We start from the raw sequence: 20909 nt of genomic DNA, 5'->3' as shown, positions 1-20909 counted from the left end.
CTCTCTCTGCCCCTCCCCCACTCGCACTCTGTCTCTCTCAAAAATAAACAAATGTTAAAAAAAAAATACATTTGCATGTTGAGCACTACACTTTGCCGGTACTGGTCAAGTACTGGTCTACACATGGGTCAGCCTACTCATTTCAGCCGAGAAAAAAATGGGAAGTAAGTTTAAATTCTGGAAGGAGGCATGTAGAGTCTTCTATCATGGGTTACAATTTTCTTCAATCTTTCACAATATAAATTAATTTTCCTCAAGCTGTTCTTGTTGCTGCGGTTGGTACTCTTATCTTGGCAAACCATGGGTCCAGTCATCAGTTATAATTTAAATTTTGCTGAACTAAAGACGTGAACACGTTATCACTGAGACATCGCTGACATCATTTGTTACCGCACAACAGCCAATCAAACGTGATTCAGCTTTTTGGAATAAAGAACAAATCGCAACTTGTCCTTATAGATTTTGCGTTCCCTCATTAGTCATTGTATTTGAGCCAGGTAAGTCAGTAGTTTCTAAAGGCGTACCAATATCTGTATAAATACAAACACAAGTCACTTTGACGGTAACTACCTGGAAACGAAGGCATTTAAATATCCTCTTTTACACGCATACCTCCGTCATCATATCGCAATTTTGCTGAAAACTTTTCATTTTTTTTTTTAATTTTTTTTTTTCAACGTTTATTTATTTTTGGGACAGAGAGAGACAGAGCATGAACGGGGGAGGGGCAGAGAGAGAGGGAGACACAGAATCGGAAGCAGGCTCCAGGCTCTGAGCCATCAGCCCAGAGCCTGACGCGGGGCTCGAACTCACGGACCGCGAGATCGTGACCTGGCTGATGTCGGACGCTTAACCGACTGCGCCACCCAGGCGCCCCTGAAAACTTTTCATTTTGTTTTCCATTATGAAATGGACTGAGCAGACAGGATGGAATGTGTGTTGCTAACTTCTGGAGCAAAATGATGTATGTTTGTGCGTCACCATTCCTTACGCCGGGGAAGTACACTGCGGGCTGAGCAAGCTTCCCCAGGGGCTAGTGGTAGTCATTGCGGGTGATATGCTGGTATATGCAGTCATAACTGACGTACGTCTAGGCTCTTACTACGTGGCTTGTATTTACACTGGTCACAGTTCAGAGGATAATGCTTTTAGGGGCAGGAAAGAGTTAGCGTATGGGTAATAAACATATAGATAGTTTTCTCTTTGTTTTTAATGGCGGCTATATGGTGATTTTTTTTCCTTGCTTACACCAGTGTATTTGGAGTGGATTACTCACATGCATAATAATCACTCCTGGGGACTCGTCTTAAAAGCCAAGAGTTGGAGTGTATGTGAAAAGCATTATTTTACCCTTCACTGTTCATGGGGGGGACTAATTAATGAATACCTAACGCCATTAATTCACAATTAGATCACTTATGTTTAACCACATGCTTTCTATGCACACATATATAAATATTAATTTTGAATAGAATGATAATCATTCAGCATCATAACAATTAAACAGCTGTAACCTGTCTCATGCGTTAAGTGACAGAGCTGCAGGCGAGCTCTGTAAGCAGATGGTCTTACCCACCCATGCTCGATGTTAAAGACTTTTTAAAAAAAGAGGTGTTGACAAATCAGAACAAGTAGGCATAGTTCTAATGCAAATCGGCCAATTTGCAATGTAGATTGCCCTAAAAACTAATTTGGTGTACAGGAAAAAATTACGCTCTGTTGTTAAAGGAAGACATTATATTACATTTGGATATAGTAGATTCCCCACCAACATAATTATTTGCTAATTTCATTCAACCAACAGAGTTTAATGGAAAAGCAGCTGGCAAAGTATTCATATTTATGGACTTCCTTTGACTGCTCCTTAATTTATCCAAGGCACATGGCGGCTAAACCCCAGAAATAATAGCCATATTTCAGACAGCTGTTTTCCAGCTTCACTAAAGAGGCACTCAAAAAGGAGAGGGTCAGTGAACCAACCCATCATGAAGAAGAGTGATAGGAAAAAAAAACCAACCTGGCTCTAGTCACACCATAATCTGTGAAGATCATATGTTAAATACGAAAAGGCAGAAGAGTCATGGCTTCTGTATGGACTAACACCATTAAGAAGCTTGTATTTTAAAAACTGGTAGGTGGAAAAGGAACCGAGCTAAGATGAATAAAGGCTCTTCTCAACTTGTCATATTCGAGAAATGACAGAGATAAAATCTGCCATTGTAAGGATACCAATGTGCATCGTGGGAAGGAATCCTATCCCTTAAAATTGTGTGCCTCATACTTCCACCCTTACATTAAACCGAGTGCAAAGTTCTGGCTTTTTACTTACTCCACTGGGTAATAAGGATCTCTACATATAATGAAAATTACTTGAAATCCACATTAACTCTCCACAGCTACCTGGCTCGAGGTTTAGGGAGAATGGACATATTAGGGAGAATGGAATCATCTGACACTACTTACGGTCTGTCTCCTCCTTGCTGGCATTGTTAAACAGCTGACAATGTAATGTTTTCATTCCCAAATACCTTGAACCTAAACCTCTCATAGAAGCCTTCTGATGAACTTGGCAAGAGTTGAAAGGAGTGTTTTTCATCTTTATTTCTAGTTAAATTGTATACCCAGTCAACTGAACTTTAAAACCCCCTGTATACTAGATTTTGGTGGATATTAAGGTCTTAGATGCTTTTTAAGAGATGCAAATCAATGAAGTGTTCCAAGTGGAAAAAAATACCGTAGTATATCAGTAAAGAAACACAAAGGCAGGCTGTTAATAAAACAATATAAATTTGACATATAACTGGTGTGTACTCAGACACCATGTCTCTCCATAAACTTTTAAAAGACAATTTAAATTGACTTCAGATGAGAAATGAGGTTTAAAAAGCAAAAGGGAACTCCTGGGTATGGATAGATTCATACTTAAAAAATCTGTTACGGCATCTAACATTTTTTTTAATGTTTATTTATTTATTTATTTTTTTGTGAGCGAGAGAGAGACAGAGAGAGAGAGAGAGAGAGAGAGAGAGAGAGAGCGGGGGAGGGGCAGAGAGAAAGGGAGACACAGAATCCGAAGCAGGCTCCAGGCTCTGAGCTGTTAGCACAGAGCCCGGCGCGGGGCTTGAACTCACAAGCCATGAGATCATGACCTGAGCCCAAGTCGGACGCTTAACCGATTAAGCCCCCCAGGCGCCCCTAATATTTTAATTCAAAGTTAACAGATTCAAAATTTTCTGTAATATAATAATTATGATTTATAAACTATTCCCCTAAGCACCTGCACAGTAAATCATTTTGGGAGACTAAAAAGAAAAACTAGCTAGAAAACCACTAAGTTCATGGTGGGGAATAAACACAAGGTAGTAAAAAAAAAAGGAATCAGGTTGATCAATTCTAAAGAAATCAGGCATATTTCAATGAGATCTAAGCCATCATAAAACAACATAAATAATCAGCATTTTCTTATAGACTGCTCTGATTTGAGAAAAATGGCAGTGGATTTATTCCTCCATTTTTTTCTGAACATACAGCCTTTATAGCCGGTGGCACTTATAGTAAGCTGAGTAGGAGTACGATCAATTTATAGCAGCTATTGAGACCCAAGTAACACCACAGGAGGCAGATGGGAGGGAGAATCTGTACACAAATAACAGTCACAGTATAGAATTCATTATTCTATGACCCTGAAGTACATGAAGCATATTTCTTCTAAAGAACTCAAAATTCCTATGCTTGTAGGCCATGTGTAAATCATCCACATGGAAAGACACATGTTACGTCCAAATACATTCACCCACAAAACAGATACTGCATTCAGAACTGGGTTTTAGAAGCTCTAAAAAAAAAAAAAAAGTCCCTTTTCTAAAGTATAGAACACATTTAACATTTCCCAAAACAATATAACCGTCACTGAAGTTTACCTCTTGGGGACATTGCTACCCTGTGAAGAAAAACTCTGACTCGGCTTTAGGCCACTACCTCTATTTAGTGAGGATAAATTATAGCATGGAAGATGGGACAGAGCAAAAGGGACACTCAAGTGCCTGACGTCAATAGTAAAAGTTGTTTATGTCTATAGTTACTCCCATTCTTAGGGGCAAAGAAACTGATGTCTTGAGAAACAAATCAGCAACGTGATGAGAGAACATTTATATCAAGATGGCCCTTGGGACTATGATTTCCCTGACACACAGCAAAGACAGTCACAGTGCAAGAGTTCTGTGAAGGTTCAAATACAAATTTTCTTGAGGATTTGTCAGACGGAGGATGTAATTCTCAAGTTGTTTTTTAAACGTTTATTTATTTGTGAGAAGGAGAGAGAGAGAGAGAGAGAGAGAGAGAGAGAGCAGGGAAGGGCAGAGGTAGAGAAAGACACACAAGTCTTAAGTAGGCTCCAGGCTCTGAGCTGTCAGCTCAGAGCCCAATGCAGGGCTTGAACTCATGAACCGCAAGATCATGACCTGAGCCGAAGTGGGACGCTTAACCAAATGAGCCACCCAGGCGCCCCCGGGGGGATGTCATTCTACCGGGGCTCTTGAGACATTACTTGACTTGTGCAGGCAGGTTAACAACACAAGGGAGGATGGATGGGCTGCTACAAAAAGTTAAAGTCGGAAGGCCCTTCACCAAACGTCAGCAGAGTCAAACTTTAACAACCCTCAGGCTTTACAGGATATAAAACTTATATATATATACAGGCTACCGAGCTCTCCGTGGAAGAAGCCCCGGACCGCCATCGCTGGCTGGCTCTGACTACACTGAGCCCGTGACTTCACGTCCTTTCGGGCTGAAATTGGTACGTGGGAAGGAAAACAAACTGATACAAAAGAACTTACGCGCTGAAGAGAAAAACCACCTGAAGGCTGGACGAATTAAAACATCAAAATAGCCATCCAATACGCCACCCCTTATCCAAGCACTTCTTCATCGAAATGCAGGAAAACGGAACATTGTTCCATTCACTAGTAAAATCAGCGTTTATCTTTGTGACAGTTTTAAAAAAGACTGAAACCAGTAGAGGGAGCACTGACAAGGGCCTCCACCATTCGGAAAGGTCAAGGGACTAGTGTTGTGTCTTTAGGAAAGAGGAGACTAAAAGGCCTCATTAAAAAAAAAAAAATACGCAGGGGCACCTAGGTGGCTCAATCTGTGGAGCATGTGATTCCTGATCTTGGGGTTGTGAGTTCGAGCCCCACAGTGAGTGTAGAGATTACTTAAAAAATAAATAAAACTGTTGCGCCTCGGTGGCTCAGTTGAGTCAGCGTCGGACTTTGGCTCAGGTCATGATCACATGGTTCGGGAGTTCGGGCCCCCGTGTGGGGCTCTGTGCTGACAGTTCAGAACCTGGAGCCTGCTTCGGATTCTGTGTCTCCCACCCTGGCTCTCTCTCTCTCTCTCTCTCACTCTCCAACATTAGAAAAAAAAGTTAAAAAAAAACCAACCCAACCCATTCTGAGGGGATTACAGGATAAAGTACTACATCTAAATAAATAAGACTAAAATGAAAAAATATATATATTAGGAAGCCCCAAATGGGTACTAATGTTATCTCAAAGGAGAAAAACAGACATCTAAAAATCAGCCTGGTTCTCAGAACATGGGTGATACTCAATGAGCTCTAAGGGGCTTTCAAGGTTCTCTTAGGAATCGCTATCCTTTTTGTCACATCAAATTACTTAGAGTCACTGGGACAGCAGAACAGAGAGGATCTTAAGAAGGATCTCTTTTCTGCACACCGCACAGGAGGCTTCCTGGCTTCTCTGGATTTTTACCGTCAACCAAGTCGGCTTAGAATTTCCTTCCGTTCAACTCCGTGTCTACCGACTCCTGCTGACCCACCCTCCACCACGTTTGACAGATCACGAGGCATCTCTGTCCCCACTCAGTGTGTCTCCAAGTGGAGAGGACCAGCAGTTCTCGTAACCAGCACGGACTCTTGCTTTTCTGTTGGCTAATTCCTCTGCGTGGAGACAAGACTCAGTAGGGAAGAATCAGTCACTGTCAACTTGATGAATCTCAGTCCCCAGACTCTAGCAGCAACTACAGTAACAATAAGGAACATCGACATGGTGTTTATTTTGGGCCAGGAAGTGTCCTAGGTGCTCTTCTCCATGTTTGAAGTCACTTAATGCTCTCAAAGACTCTCTGAGACTCTCTATTTTCATTCCCACTTTACAGATGAGGAAAATGTAGCACAGGGAGCTTAAGTGACTTCCCCGAGATCACACAGTTATCAAGTCATAGAGCTGGGAACAGAGGTAGATGCAGGTTTTATGGGGTCTGAAATTATACATCTTGGGGGGCTCTCATTAAGAAAAAGAGTGCCAATGGGGCGCCTGGGTGGCGCAGTCGGTTAGGCGTCCGACTTCAGCCAGGTCACGATCTCGCGGTCCGGGAGTTCGAGCCCCGCGTCGGGCTCTGGGCTGACGGCTCGGAGCCCGGAGCCTGTTTCCGATTCTGTGTCTCCCTCTCTCTCTGCCCCTCCCCCTTTCATGCTCTGTCTCTCTCTGTCCCAAAAATAAATAAACGTTGAAAAAAAAAATTTAAAAAAAATAAAAAAATAAAAAAAAAAAAGAAAAAGAGTGCCAAGGGCACCTGGGTGGCTCAGCTGGTTAAGCATCCAACTCTTAATTTCGGCTCAGGTCATGATCTCATGGTTTGTGAGATTTAGCCTCGAGTTGGGCTCTGAGCTAAAAGTGAGGAACCTGCTTAGGGTTCTCTCTCTCTCTCTCTCTCTCTCTCTCTCTCTCTACCTCCCCCTCTCTCTGCACTCCCTGGCATGCTCTCTCTCTCTCTCGGTCTCCCTCTCAAAATAAATACATAAATGAATTTTAAAAAAAAGAAAATAATACCAAATTATGAATATGAAATTAGGTATAAAATGAGTATTTAGAATAAGAAATCAAAGGAAATTATTTTTGAGCTGAAAACACCACAAATATCAGAAAAGCATGTAACATTTTTTATTAAGTGCCTGTCATGTCTCTAATAAACATTTCTCCTTCTGTATTTTTGAGCTTTGTTCACTCTTTCAATGTTTCTTTATAAGACAACGATTTTGTAATACTTTCTATAGACCGAACAGAAAGATAATTCAGTCTTTATTCACTGCGACTATTTAATATAGTTTTCATTACTGATAGTTTAGAAAAGTTTCAATTTAATTATTATTAATGTCATATAAATTTTTGGCATTATTGCTAGAAAGGAAGACTTTATTGTATAGTAAACAAATCTTAAACACTCTTTGAATTGATGACATTCATTAACCACTTTGTTGTGATATCCTCACAGAATATTATGACTTTTATATTATCTTTGTCAATATCAGTGTTTCATGTCACATAAACATGAAATTTTTTTCTCGAATGTTCATAAGATTCACGGATACCCTGCGATGCACGGCACGTGTGACTTCACACCCTGATGAACTCAATTTCGCAACACTGCTGACATGTTTGCACGCTAAAAAACGCTAGAATTCTGATCAATTGCTCAAAAGATATATTCGTCAAACGAGAAAACTGTGGCAAGTTTGTAATTACAGACATCCCAGTATCAAGTGTATCTCTGACAGGAGAAATTAGGCATTTTTGATTAGGCACTTTTACAACATGGCTGATGACGAGAGGAATTTTCCACAGACTAACTTCCGTTTCCATACATTTCGAACCTTATTTCTCCTCCACTACCTATCTACTTCTGGTGCAGGGCTCCACAGGACTAATTCATAGCTTCATATAATCTCTGACCCTGTGCGTTCATGTCAGTAGGTGAGGCAGCGGGTGGTAGGAATATTCCTGGATGGCTAGCAATAACAGCCACAGACAGCAATGATTTCACACCTCATAAATATATCCAATTAAATCTAAACTAAATGTATCCCCAGCTCAGAGCCTCCTTAGCTGAATCCTCAAAGTGCCCATAGTCATTCCAGTGTCATCCTACTCAAGGAAAAGTGTGATGGAAAGCAAGTCGAAAAGGAAATAGATGAAGGCCCTAACTGATCTGCAAGTTTCCGATGAACATGTGACCATATAACCCCGCGGTCCTCTCGCAAGAAAGGCCCGCACCAGCGAGGTGGTCCAGTTCTCTCTGAGGCTTCAGCCTTACAAGATTCACGACAAGTAGGTCGCTGGCCCCGCCAGGGACTCAGGTGGGAGGCAGTGGAGACCCCTTTTGTAGCTACTCCATCACTCTGACAGACGGGAAGCCAGATGTCTCCCAGAGCGCTCATTGGCAGGTGTAATGTGGTACCCTGTATTCATTTAAGGGGGGGACTTACGAAGTTTCAGTACAAATGTAGAAAGATACTTACAGAATTTCCACATTCTGTTATTATTGTCAATATGATTCCCAACTTGGGAACATTGCAAAAGTTACAAAGAATATCGATTTTGTAATCTAAGGGAAGTATCAGAGTGTATCCGAGTGGTCACTTGTGAAACCAAATCGTCACCTATTTTAAATTTTTTTTTTTAACATTTATTTATTTTTGAGACAGAGAGAGACAGAGCATGAACGGGGAGGGGCAGAGAGAGAGGGAGACACAGAATCCGAAACAGGCTCCAGGCTCTGAGCTGTCAGCACAGAGCCCGACGTGGGGCTTGAACTCACGGACCGTGAGATCATGACCTGAGCTGAAGTCGGACGCTTAACCGACCAAGCCACCGAGCCGCCCCTTGTCACCTATTTTTTAAAAAAAAATTTTTTTTAACGTTTATTTATTTTTGAGACAGAGAGAGACAGAGCATGAACGGGGGAGGGTCAGAGAGAGAGGGAGACACAGAATCTGAAGCAGGCTCCAGGCTCCGAGCAGTCAGCACAGTGCCCGACGCGGGGCTCGAACTCACGGACCACGAGATCATGACCTAGGCCGAAGTCGGACGCTTAACCGACTGAGCCACCCAGGCGCCCCCAGATCGTCACTTATTTTTAAAGGTAACAACGAAAATACTATTCTTTCAGCGTTCTCCAGAGATAAGAACGAGAACAACGAGGCTAAGCTTTGTCCACAATGGTACAGTTTTCATCTTTCTCTCTTTTACCCCCACATTGTTTAGTAGATAACTCCCCAGTCGTGTGTATTTCATTTTCAGTTTCTGATCTTCAGCATCCCAAAGCCCAGAGCAACCATAGTATTTAATAGAGGGATGCGGAGTACTGTAAGTCTAAGTTTTGTCTGAGCAAACAAAGCGTGTCTTTGTGATCATTAATGATCCTGTTTCCCAATGTACTAAAGAATTAGAATAAAAACAAATAGCTGGTCTTTTGTAGCTTAAAGGAATTAGGATTTCCCCTAGGCCAAATTTCCATTTGAATTGCCTGAAAGTACATGAAAATCAATGTAGCTCAATAAACAACTCTGTGTTGGAGATATCACGAGAAGACAAATACCAAATAGACTCCACCTTTCTCTTTCCCTCGCTCCCTTCCCTTCCCTTTCTTCTCCTTTCCTCTTCTTCTCCTTCTCTTTCTCCCTCCCTCCTTCCCTCCCTCCCTTCCTTTCTTTCTCAAAGCAACACCTCTCAAAACCCTCAACTCAAACATATTAACTTCTTGTTAAGCCATATCCATTTTGAGACTAGGTTACATTTTATAACAATGAAATGAAAATTTCACGTTGGACAGCAATTTTGTTTTGTGTCTTTATTTTTGGAAGTCAACATCCAAAACACTTCTGGATTGCAGCTGTCTCATTTATACTTAACCACAGAATAAGAACTCTAATGTATTTGCCTCAAACACTATTTGCCTCTGTCCCCCTCTCTCTGCCACTCCCCTGCCTGTGTTGTCTCAAAAATAAATAAACGTTGAGAGAAAAAAAAAAAAAACCCAAAAAATGACTTGCCTAAGGTCACAATGATAGAGTAGGCAGTCAGTCAGATACAAGCAGGGAACAAGTGCTTTCCTACTGATAAAAGGGCTGAAACCAAATTCCAAGCAGCAGGGACCAGGACCGGACCCCAGGCGATCCACATGTATTCTCCCCTCTGGTCACTGCCCTACAGTAACCAATAGCTTCATTATACAAGTTATAGTGGATAAATCACAGAGCAGATTTGAAAACACATATTCTTTTTCCTTCTGGAGCCCACGCTTTGTTTTTTTCATCTGTTACCACTAACCTGCATAAAAAATATTAGAATATCACAGATGAGATGATCAGTAGTTGCTTAATGGATAAAGAAATAAATGAACAAATGAAAGGTAACAAAGACATGTAAATGCCTTAGGGAAAATAAAAAGCTAAATGAAACAGAACAAAAGGGGAATCCCTTGTTTAAATCTCGTAATTTTCTAAATAAAGAAGAAATCAAGAAATTCTAGAACCACAAGAGACCTCAAGGGGTCCTTCAGATAGGGACACTACTCAAGAGACTTGATGAATGGAAAAAGTTACCAGAAATTCCCCTCTTAAAAACATTCCTCAAATTAACAAAAAGAACCAAACAAAACCCCCAGTGTTTCACGCCTAAATGATTATGGTATTCCCAAAGCTTCCAGGAACCGAGATTAAAACCTTTCTTTGGGATCTTGTGTCAGGATTTAAATACGTCTTCCAACAGGAGGTTCCTCATTGTAGCTAAAAAACATCTTAACAATTTAAGCCCATTTTCTCCATTTCTGTCTGTATGGAAATGGGACACACCAATGGGAAATACCAATCGACCTCCAGGAGATAATTCACCCATCTACAGACAGATCCGGGCCTTCCCTACCTTCCTAACAACACTTCATTGTAGACAACAATCAAATGTGTTATTCAGTCCGCAGCCCTGCTCCCCTCACCCTTGCAGGTCACAATCTCATCTATAACCTCCAGTGCTCTCAGCTACAAAGGGAAGGCTATAGGGACGGGTTTTTTTCTCCGCAACTGCTGCAAAGAATAGCTCTTGGGGGAAGCTACAGGTTAGAAAGACTCAAGATGTGGTAACTTAGGATGTAGCATTGCCCAGAATATTCAGCTGCATTGCGCTTACAAGTTATGTGGATTCTGTGTACAACCATCTGTTCAGCAGAGGCTGGCGTGGCGTTTGCATTCTTTCTATGGCCCGCCAACTCCAGCCACCAGGCCAGAAGAGTAGTTTTCCAGGGTTTCCACGCGAGGATAGGGAGAGTCAAAGCAAAGGAGTTGCCTTTGTGTGGTTATAGATTCTGGTTTCAGTTAAATACATCAACAGTGAACTTACTGAATTAAGGCCAAGACAAGTATCTCCCAGGTCACAGGTTTGACCTTGATCGATACAGAACTGTTCTGGCTTGTTTATATAGAGACAGCCATGCAGTATTCCAATCATGTCAACTTTTATTTATAAACCACTTAATTATATTGGGTATATTTTATCTCGCTTCTGGGTCCTCTAAATATTCTTACATCTTTTCTATCTTGTTAGAAACAACAGTAGGAACGTGAGTGGGATAATCATTCGACCTTCCCGTGGAATGGTCACATACAAAGGATGATGGTGCTATCACTATTAAAGTATGCTAGTTATACTTGCTAGTCACATTTGATGTGGTTCTCTCATATAACCAACTTCTCTTTATTTATGAAAGGGCCCAACAGTCATAAATGCTTTCATGGGGAGGAAGGGAAAAAATATTTATTTTAAATCATAATATCGCTAAAAGTAGATTTCCCTTTGTTTCATTTTCCATCTGCATGCATCACTTTTCAAAGTCTAACCCCAGAAAGGAGAAGGACTTGGGACAGTGAACCCAAGGATTAATACGCCCGACTTGCCGAACTCATGATTCACGAGAGGAAAATATGCACACACTAATAAAAGTAGCAAGATGGAATCTTTTCAGTAGATAGGATGTTCAGTGAACACTCTAAATTCATAACCTATTTTACTATCAAAATGCCTACGGTTTTATGAAAGCATGAACAGTTTATGAAGACAGTAAGATGACTAATGAAGAATATTCTTTGCTTTCTATTGGGAACTTTTGTTTGCTTCTAACTGTTTAATTTCTCCTCCGTCTCTCTTTCAATTAACCTCCCTGTTTGTATTCAATGAGATGGCACATAATATGGAGAAAGAAAAAAAATCTTGCCGATTTATGAGTATTCTTTCATAAAGTGGCAGCTTCTTTTAGCCAGATGTGTAAGTGTTGAAAATGAGAGGGAAATGCACAGCATAGTAACATATCCCAAATGAGAAAACGTACTGTAGTTTCCTGGGTTGTTTACATCAGTGGCTCACAAAGGCCTCTTTTTAAATGGCCCCTCAGGCTCCGCTGTGGACATACACACAGGTAGTAAGTAGTCGGAAAAAAAAGTAATTGGATCTTTGCATGGCAGAATCTGGAATAAGTAGTCTTTTAAAAGGGTCACTTTGAAGATTCATTTTTTTAAATTTTTTTTTTTTCAACGTTTATTTATTTATTTTTGGGACAGAGAGAGACAGAGCATGAACGGGGGAGGGGCAGAGAGAGAGGGAGACACAGAATCGGAAACAGGCTCCAGGCTCTGAGCCATCAGCCCAGAGCCCGACGTGGGGCTTGAACTCACGGGCCACGAGATCGTGACCTGGCTGAAGTCGGACGCTTAACCGACTGCGCCACCCAGGCGCCCCTGAAGATTCATTTTTAAATGAGGTAGGTCCTTTACTTCCACATTGTTACTCACATGGACTATGAAGGAAACAAAATGAAATACAACAACAGAAAACGGAACTGTTAACAACCCTAACAAGATATGCTACATTATAATAAAAAGAGCTGCGACTAACAGCAACCTCACGTGTTCCCAGATAACTGAAAAACTGTTCAAGGACCGCTCATCTGTGGGAAACTAACCGCGTACTATATGACCAAAGTCAGTGAGGACACCAAGAGAATGACTTATTTAGTAACTGTTGGTTAGCAAGTTAAATTTGCCTATGGAAAACCTTATAGTATACTGCTAGGTTTTCCAAGCTATATATTCATGCCTAGGATACATTCAGTCAAATATATAACATTTCCCCCCCAACTAGAATCAATTCACTTCTTATGGGTATGGGGGTAGTGGGGTCATAACACCTGATGGACTGTGATTAGAGGCCTATTTCTCCTGCCCTGCCTCTGGTAGATGGGCATTCTGGGATTTGGGCACAGCGCTGTTTGGTCGCAGGGGTGCAAATTATTCTCTGTATGTCTACAGAAAGACCCACAAATTGTGGGGTCAACTGTTTGCTGCTTTAATGTAGTTCACAAAGGTAGTTCACACAAACGATAGGCGGCCATTGCCCCAGAAGCCTCTCTTGAAGAGTAGAGGAGGGGAAAGCCGTTATCAAGTTTGTGGAGATAAGCACTCTGGGCACTCACAGCGTTCCTCCGTGGGGACTCGATGCTTCCCGGGATGTAGGTAGAAGCTCACATTCCACAAGTGAGCCGCTAAGGGTGTTTCCCAGGTAAACGTTAACACCACAGGCCCGATCTGGAGATCCTTGGCAGGCAATGTGAAAACTGGACGTTCTCTACAGTGCTTTTGCCTACCAGGAGAATCTCTTCTTCTGAGAATCTGGAATTTTGGTGGTTGCGGCTGACAGAGGCTACCTCTTGGAGCGGCCCTATTAAAAACCTCAGTCTCAAATGCGCTACCCTCGGCAGAAGCACGTGTTCCTTGCACATGTGTTGGTGAAGTTCAGTGCTGGAGAAAGGTCCATGCTCCGTGTGACCTCTCCTGGTGGGAGAGAAAGAACACAGGAGGCCTGTGCATGGACTTCTCCAGATACCACCTGATGACGACGGGTCATTTCCCTTTCGGATAACTATTATGGTCATGAGCACAAGTGTCCCGAGTCCTGGGAGCCCTTCTGTGGATCATCACCTGTGGGGGTGAGGGGATCACCACCCTTAAAACAGATGACAGGAATGTCAGTAAGACTGGAAAAAACCTTACTTGAAGTTCCGTAAAGATACAACTGTGACAATTTATAAAATTATGTGATCTCAACTTTCCCGTGAAAAATTTCCTAGCTAGCCAATTCCTGTAAGCAAGAAAATAAAGTACATGATACTTGTAGCTGCACTGGAAGAAGAAATTTTTTAAGATATTGGGACTCCCTCCAGTTAGCAAATTACACTCTATGGACATAAAACACCATACCTCAAGTTATGCAAATTATGACATTTTTGTAAGGCTGTGTCATTTAGAGCTAATATGGTACACTTCCACTGAAGGAAGGTAGGCATGTATTACTTACGTTTGTTATATTTTCTTTAATTAAATGTTTTAAGTTCAGTGACTCAAATGGTAAAAAGCAAAGGCACCGAAAACCTTGAAAATATGGTACTATGTATGTTCTGGATAATTCTGAACCCATCCTAGCTATCATTTATGTACCAACATTTTGATCTTAAACACCTATTTGCTTTATTTAACCCACAGAGGTTCACGAACATCATCATATTTGAAAAGTATCAGCATGTAACTTTAAGAACAGCTAGACTTGTGCATTTCATTCTGCTTTATTTCTTGGGCTGCTGCAAAATAAAGCCATAGAAAGTCAAACCGCTTTTTGAGAGACTCAAGTATTATCGACAGGTGCTAAAATGCGTGGGGCCGCCCGTGTTTGGCATCTTTTTTTAAAGTAAAAAATATTGCTGTTATGCAATGGCACCATGGAACGCTGAGACGTAATATTCAACGGAGGCGTGTTCATAAAAAAGAAATGAAATCATCTGCAGGTGAATCAATTTTTTGTAGCCATCACAAACCACCAAATTCTTATACCTCATACTTGTGACAGCTGTTCTAAAAAGAACCGAATGGCCGTTGTAACACGAGGCCCTGATGTGAAGAAGCAATTCTTTTTTTTTTTTTTTCCAGAAAGACGAATGAAAATTAATTAGAGGAAATCAGCTTTTGCAAGAAGGGAAACAGCCAGGAACCAGGGCGCTCCCTCCGGTTGCGCGCGCAGGGCAGGCTGGGGGCGGGGCTGGGGGCGGGGCGAGGGGCGGGGCCTACCGATGGTGCAGTGCTCGCCGTTCCAGCCCTGGCTGCATTCGCACTTGCCATCCTTGCACGTGCCGTGCTCGGCGCAGCGCGGGTGGCAGGCTCTCTGACTGCAGGCTGCGCCCGTCCAGCCCTCTTCACAGCGACAGGTGCCCCCCATGCACACCCCGTGCGAGCCGCAGTCCACGGAACAGATTTCTGTATTGAAAAAGAGGAAAGAGAGCAGGGGAGGAGGGCGGCGGGGAGAAGGAGAGTGAATAAGCAGGGCTCCGTCTTAAAAACAAAACCACTGAAAATAAATACAAAGGATTTACATACTGAGCACATCTTCGCATCGACTAGTAAGCATTATAAATGGTAAACATGCACTTTTTAAATTCATCATTTCGTTTAATACGCTGCTGTAATCGTGCATAAAATACCCATGACAATTTTGTTATAAATCATTTCCTATATTGTATGTGTATAGAGGCTACTAACAAAACGGAACACGTGATTCATAGCGAGAGGAAAATACACACACGTAATGTATCCCACAGGGTCTTCTGGCCGTGGAGAAACCATGCACACAAACACATACATCAAATTAATATAAAATTAATGAAATATTTCAGTGTCTCGGCAGGAGTTGGGTTTCACCCGTATAGCAAGAATTGCAAAGGGGTTATTTCTAACTCTATGGTTCAGATTTCTAAAATATTCAGAAACTTTTATTAAAAAGAGTCTTTTGTGGTTTGCACATTGGCTTGCTTCTGACACACACACATGCTGGTTGAGTAAAAGAAATTGTTGTTTTTCCTATCCAGTAAACTGGTACTATTGACAGAGACGAACGATAATAGAAAACCAGTTTAAAAATGTATGTGGCTACTGACTCTGTCACTGCACAAGCTAGGTTTTTCAGATATCAGAATAACTGAAAGTTACCAAAGGACTTCAAAACCATAATAGGTTCCATCGTTAAAAAGAATCGTGTCTAAACACATTTTTTTCTTCAAAACCTTTCTTAAAAGCTTATTTGATTAGACAGACACACACACAGAAAGAAAACTTTGAAGGGTATTTCATATTCTACTTTTTACATGTAAAGTTCAATAAAATCAACTACCGCTTTTTTCTATGATTGTAAGACCGTCGTTTGGTTTTGCTTTTCTTGCAAAGATAACAATGCTGAACAATAAAAACCTGCAATCATTTCAAACAAAGAGGAAATAGACTACAGCCTTATTTTTAAATTAAAAACCAGTAACTGTTTATGTGGCCACATGTTCGTTCCTATTTCCCCCACTCACTGCCCAAATAACATTTCTCAGACACCGTAATTCTGTCTGTCAGTCCTGCAGAATCTTAAACAGCGTATCAAGGCACTGTGAGAGTTGTAACATTTCTTATAAACAACAGCCAGGACTGTTCACTGGAAGAGAGTGGGGTATGTTTTTTTCAAGCCACATTTTTCATCTCGTTTGAATTAAATTTTTGATTAAGAGATCCAAGATGGTTTGATTAACTTCAGACGAACAGAACGTCAACTCTGCTCCAGAAGAGAGAGGTTTCTTTCTGAGGTACCCCTTTTATTCAATCTAATCAATTTTTCATTAGGGCGAAGGTGTTTATCAGCGTTTAGCACACTAGCTTTGAGCAAGGTGCGTCAATCTTTGTAATGAACTTATTAATTAGAGTTAATTTAATTGAAGTGGAATTGAAGGGCTAATTAATGGACAAACTGCTGATGAGGAGAGAGGAAAACTCGGTTGCTTTCAAACCTATAAACTTTCTGATGGAAATAATTCATTTCTTCTCTTGTAGCAGCTTAACCAAATGTTTCTGCAGCTGCAGAATCTACTCTTATTGAATTTAGAGATCCGAAGGTCATTTCTACAACAACAAAAGAAGTAGCTGGTAAAGTGTTCTGCCTTGGGATTCAGTTAGTTAGAAATTCCCAATAATGCTGCTGGTCAACTTCCAGCCACAAGTGTAAGTTACCTACAATGTGTTTGTAAACTTTAGATGGCAACTGTGGAACACGCAGATAAATTTCCGGCACAGGAACCAGGATATTTTCACAGGATGAATAGACGCATGTTTAATTACTGATAATTCTTCTAAGTTTTCTGTCTTTTTCCAGCTAATAGCAAAATTGAATAAAGTCTTTTTTTTTTTTCCTGAGCTTAATTAATTTATTCCAAAGAAGAGCACTGCATTCATTATCCAACTCTATACATTGAGAGTTTAATATGTTTTTTTGGTTTTTCATTGGGGGTGTAAAGATGCGATGGGACAAAGATCTTCACCCACTATGTCTAATCAGTCATTTTGTACATGGCTACCATTAGATTTTCAACTGGCAAAATGATTATATAAGCACGGGAAAAAAAAATCAGTCTAAATATGTAAAATAATGACAGGTGCTGTTGGCAGCCAATTTCATCTCTAAATTAACATCTATTACCTTTTTTTTTTTTTTTTTGCTATTCATAGCAATATCACAGAATTACCTTATTTTATTTTTTAAACTTTTTTTCAGTAACCTTTACACCCAATGTGGGGCTCGAACTCACGACCCCGAGATCAACAGTCACACGCTCCACTGACTCAGCCAGCCAGGGGCCAAAGACTGAATTATCTTTTGAGCTATAGTATCCATTACAAACTCTCCTTTATAAAATAATTCAGGTTAACGTGTTAAATAACATTATCTGAAACAAACAGGGCTGTTTCACCATTCCTTTCCTACTTGGGTAATTGTGGGAGACAAATTAGAATGACAATTTTCAAACAAGTATTATTTTCTAGCTAGTATTCGTATGCTTATTTTACTGATGGAGGCATAAGAGACCTGAACCAAGTAGCTTTACTATAAAAATAACTGTATCTATAAACTTTAATTGGATTTTTCTGAGTGTGGGATGCATTTTTTTAAACACAGAAGCCAGAAAGGGAAACAAACACTGAACAGAAAAAAATAAATGCTTATTTTGATTCTTATGATTATAAAATATGTTTTTAAGAACAAAGGACAGAACAAGTTAATGTGTTATTTAAATAATGCCTTGCACCTATGCTTCCTAATGTTGGGTGGTGATGATTTCCTAAAACTCTTTAGTGAGGCACTGAGGGTTCTCTATAATCCCACCCCCAGGTTATGTTTTTTTGCTCTCATTTGTCCTGGACGTGTTATTTGGTCTACGGTCATGAATTTTCAAACCAGTTTTTGCTTCTCCCAGCTATCTGAATCAACTCCTATTTCTACGAAGCAGTGACGAACATAAACCTCTGTCTGCCTCCAAAAATGTATGGCCCAGAGATGAGGGAGGTAGAGGAAAAGGAAGGAAGAGAGAGACCGGATGAGGGAGGAGGGGCAAGGGAGCTGCGGGAAGAAGAAAGGTTGGGGGGAAATGAGAGAGAGACAGTACAAGGAAGAAAAGGCATTAAGTTGTCCCTTTGTCCCTTTACCCAGGGTATCTGCTCAAGGCTTCAACAGAAGTCTTTTCATCAGAATTACGACTTAGCCTGGACACAACTTTGTTTAGTGTGGGCTTCCGGGATTCAGTTTGTAGCAGGTGAGGAATGGCGCACGAATGTGTCGTGTTGCTGAGGATTCCCAGGGTAGCAGCCATGTCACCCAAGTTTCTCAAAGTGCCAAGAAAGAGTGATCTGTAAAAATTACTAGTCTTTTTTTCCCTTAAAATAAACATGTTAATTCGCTGTGTAGCGGGGTTTCTCTTAGGTTAATGCCATCAGGTTATAATAATAGATGAAATAATTTGCATTTTGTAATTTTCACATTTGGGGAACTGTACCCCAGCAGTACTTTTTTTTTTAAAGTCTATTTATTTCGAGAGAGACACAGGGGGAGAGAACGAGCAGGGGAGGCGCAGAGAGAGAGAGAGAGGGAGAGAGACCACAGAGCCCGATGCGGGGCTCGATCTCATGAACTGAGCTGAAATCCAGAGTCAGATGCTTAACTGACTGAGCCCCCCCAGTGCCCCTCCAAGCAGTACTTTTATGTGGAAGCTCCTCTCAACCAATCAAGAATTAAGTGTGACAAACCACCATGACTATGACCGCCACCACCACTGCCACTACTCGTGTTAATGGTTAATACTTGTAAGGACTTGCCACGTGTAAGGCACGATTCTAAGCGCTTTCCACATATTAACTCGTTTCCATCTTACGACCGTTGTATCGGGTCGTAATTTAATTGTGTAAGGTAGTACTCTTATTGTCCCCATGTCACAGGTAAAGAAACGGAGGCAACAGAGGAGCTAAAGAGCCGATGAACGTCACACGCCTACAGAATGGCCCGCTCAAGACCCGAAGCCAGGCAGTTCAGCTCCAGATTCCCTGCTCTTAACCGCTCACTGTTCCGACAGGTCTGCAGAGAAGGCAATCCGCGTGGGCAGGGCGAGGGGTAGACAGACCCCTTCCCTGAAGCCAAACCTACACAGACTCAACAGCATTACTAAAACCTGTCCTTTTGCTCCCCCCCCACTTCCCCTCCTCTCCCTCTTCTCCTCCTCCTCATTCTGCACCCTCCCCCCCCCTTTAGTAGGATTTAGTTTTGCTTACTTTGAGTATCCAAACAGAAGCCATCCTTCCTCCATGTCTCACCGGTCTCTCCTCATCGCCTGGCCTGCATCCTGCCTTGCTCCTCGCCCCTCACCCCTTCCCAGCTTCCTGTCTTCTCCAGAGACGCGTCCACTGCCCCGGCCCCTCCTGGTTGCCGACGTCCGGCTCTTCTGGTCAACTTCTGCACTGTCTCTTCAGCAACTGCTGTCTAGCTTTCCTTTAAAACGGCCCTCGGCTTCATCCTTCTCATTTCTACGATCTCCCCACGAATTCATGCTCTCAGGACTTCACACTCCGGGAGAGCTCTCAAACTCGCCTTGGGCCGTCAAAGTCTGACTAGTCATGTTCTCTGACATATAATCGATGGGGAGTTCTAACAGGCTGCTCTCATCAAACTGGCGGGCACACATCGTCATGACCAGTGAGTTCTCCACAGTCTGAACTGTCATTGCCAAGCTGCGTCCCTCCAAATCGGGCCCAGCCCGACGTCTGCCTCCAAATACTCTTTCTTTACGCTCCCGCGTATGTAACGATAGGCTCAGAGGTGCAACTTGGTTAATGGTAGTTGCTGTGGCAGTGGTGGGTGGTAGCTATATTTAGAATTTATCCTGGACTAAGCATTGCACTAAGTACTTTATATACAGTAATTCAAGTAATTCCCAAAGTATCCCTGTGAGGAATTGCTTTTTTCTTTTTTTCCTTTAGAGAGTGAGAGTGAGCGCGAGCAGGAGAGAGGCAGAGAGAGAGAGAGAGAATCTTAAGCAGGCTTCATGCCCATGACCGGGCCAGACACGGGGCTCGATCCCACAACTTTGAGCTCATGACCTGAGTCAAAATCAAGAGCTGGATGTTCAATCGGCTGAGCCACCCGGGGGCCCCAAGAATTTCTCGGTTAAATTCACTTTATAGATGGGTAAACTAAAACATATAGTAGTCTGCCTAAGGTTACCCAGCTAATAAGTAGCAGAGGTTGGATATGAACCCAAGCATCTGATCTCAGAGCCTACGCTCGTAGGTACTTTCTAGTACCATTCCCCTAGTCAAAAAGCGCCTCCTCCCATTTCCATGCTAGCTGCCATCTTTAAAAGAAGGCAAGAAATGTTCATAAAAATCTCCTTGAGGACCTCACGTGCATCAAGGCAGGATCACTCCTCTGAATGTTGGTTGTATTTAGAGTATTGTTCCACGTACTATTCAATAAAACATTAAACTGGCACGTCCTGGTTTCTAAGTATTTCATGTGTGTTCGTCTCCTCTCCCCAATTAAACGGTAACCTTCTAGGTTAGATTACCTTTTTGTACGGTGTGACTAATATGGTCATGGAATTAATTCATGGGATACAACCAGCATCAAAAAAGTAGAAAAGACGTAGGGAAAAGCATTAGTGTG

General features: G+C 41.7%; 1 protein-coding gene across 1 annotated transcript in view; it reads right to left on the bottom strand.

The window, feature by feature from the left end:
- LOC115511752 (teneurin-3) overlaps nucleotides 1-20909 on the bottom strand; it is a 194696-nt gene that overhangs the window by 90667 nt on the left and 83120 nt on the right. Inside the window, exon 10 of the mRNA XM_032593054.1 lies at nucleotides 14963-15148. Coding sequence (XP_032448945.1) covers nucleotides 14963-15148 — 186 coding nt within the window. The remainder of the gene's footprint in view (nucleotides 1-14962; nucleotides 15149-20909) is intronic.

This window comes from Lynx canadensis, chromosome B1 (genome assembly GCF_007474595.2).
Source record: "Lynx canadensis isolate LIC74 chromosome B1, mLynCan4.pri.v2, whole genome shotgun sequence".
NCBI lineage: Eukaryota > Metazoa > Chordata > Mammalia > Carnivora > Felidae > Lynx > Lynx canadensis.
The sequence above is the reverse complement of the archived record's forward strand: the minus strand, read 5'-3'. Positions and strand labels throughout refer to the sequence as shown.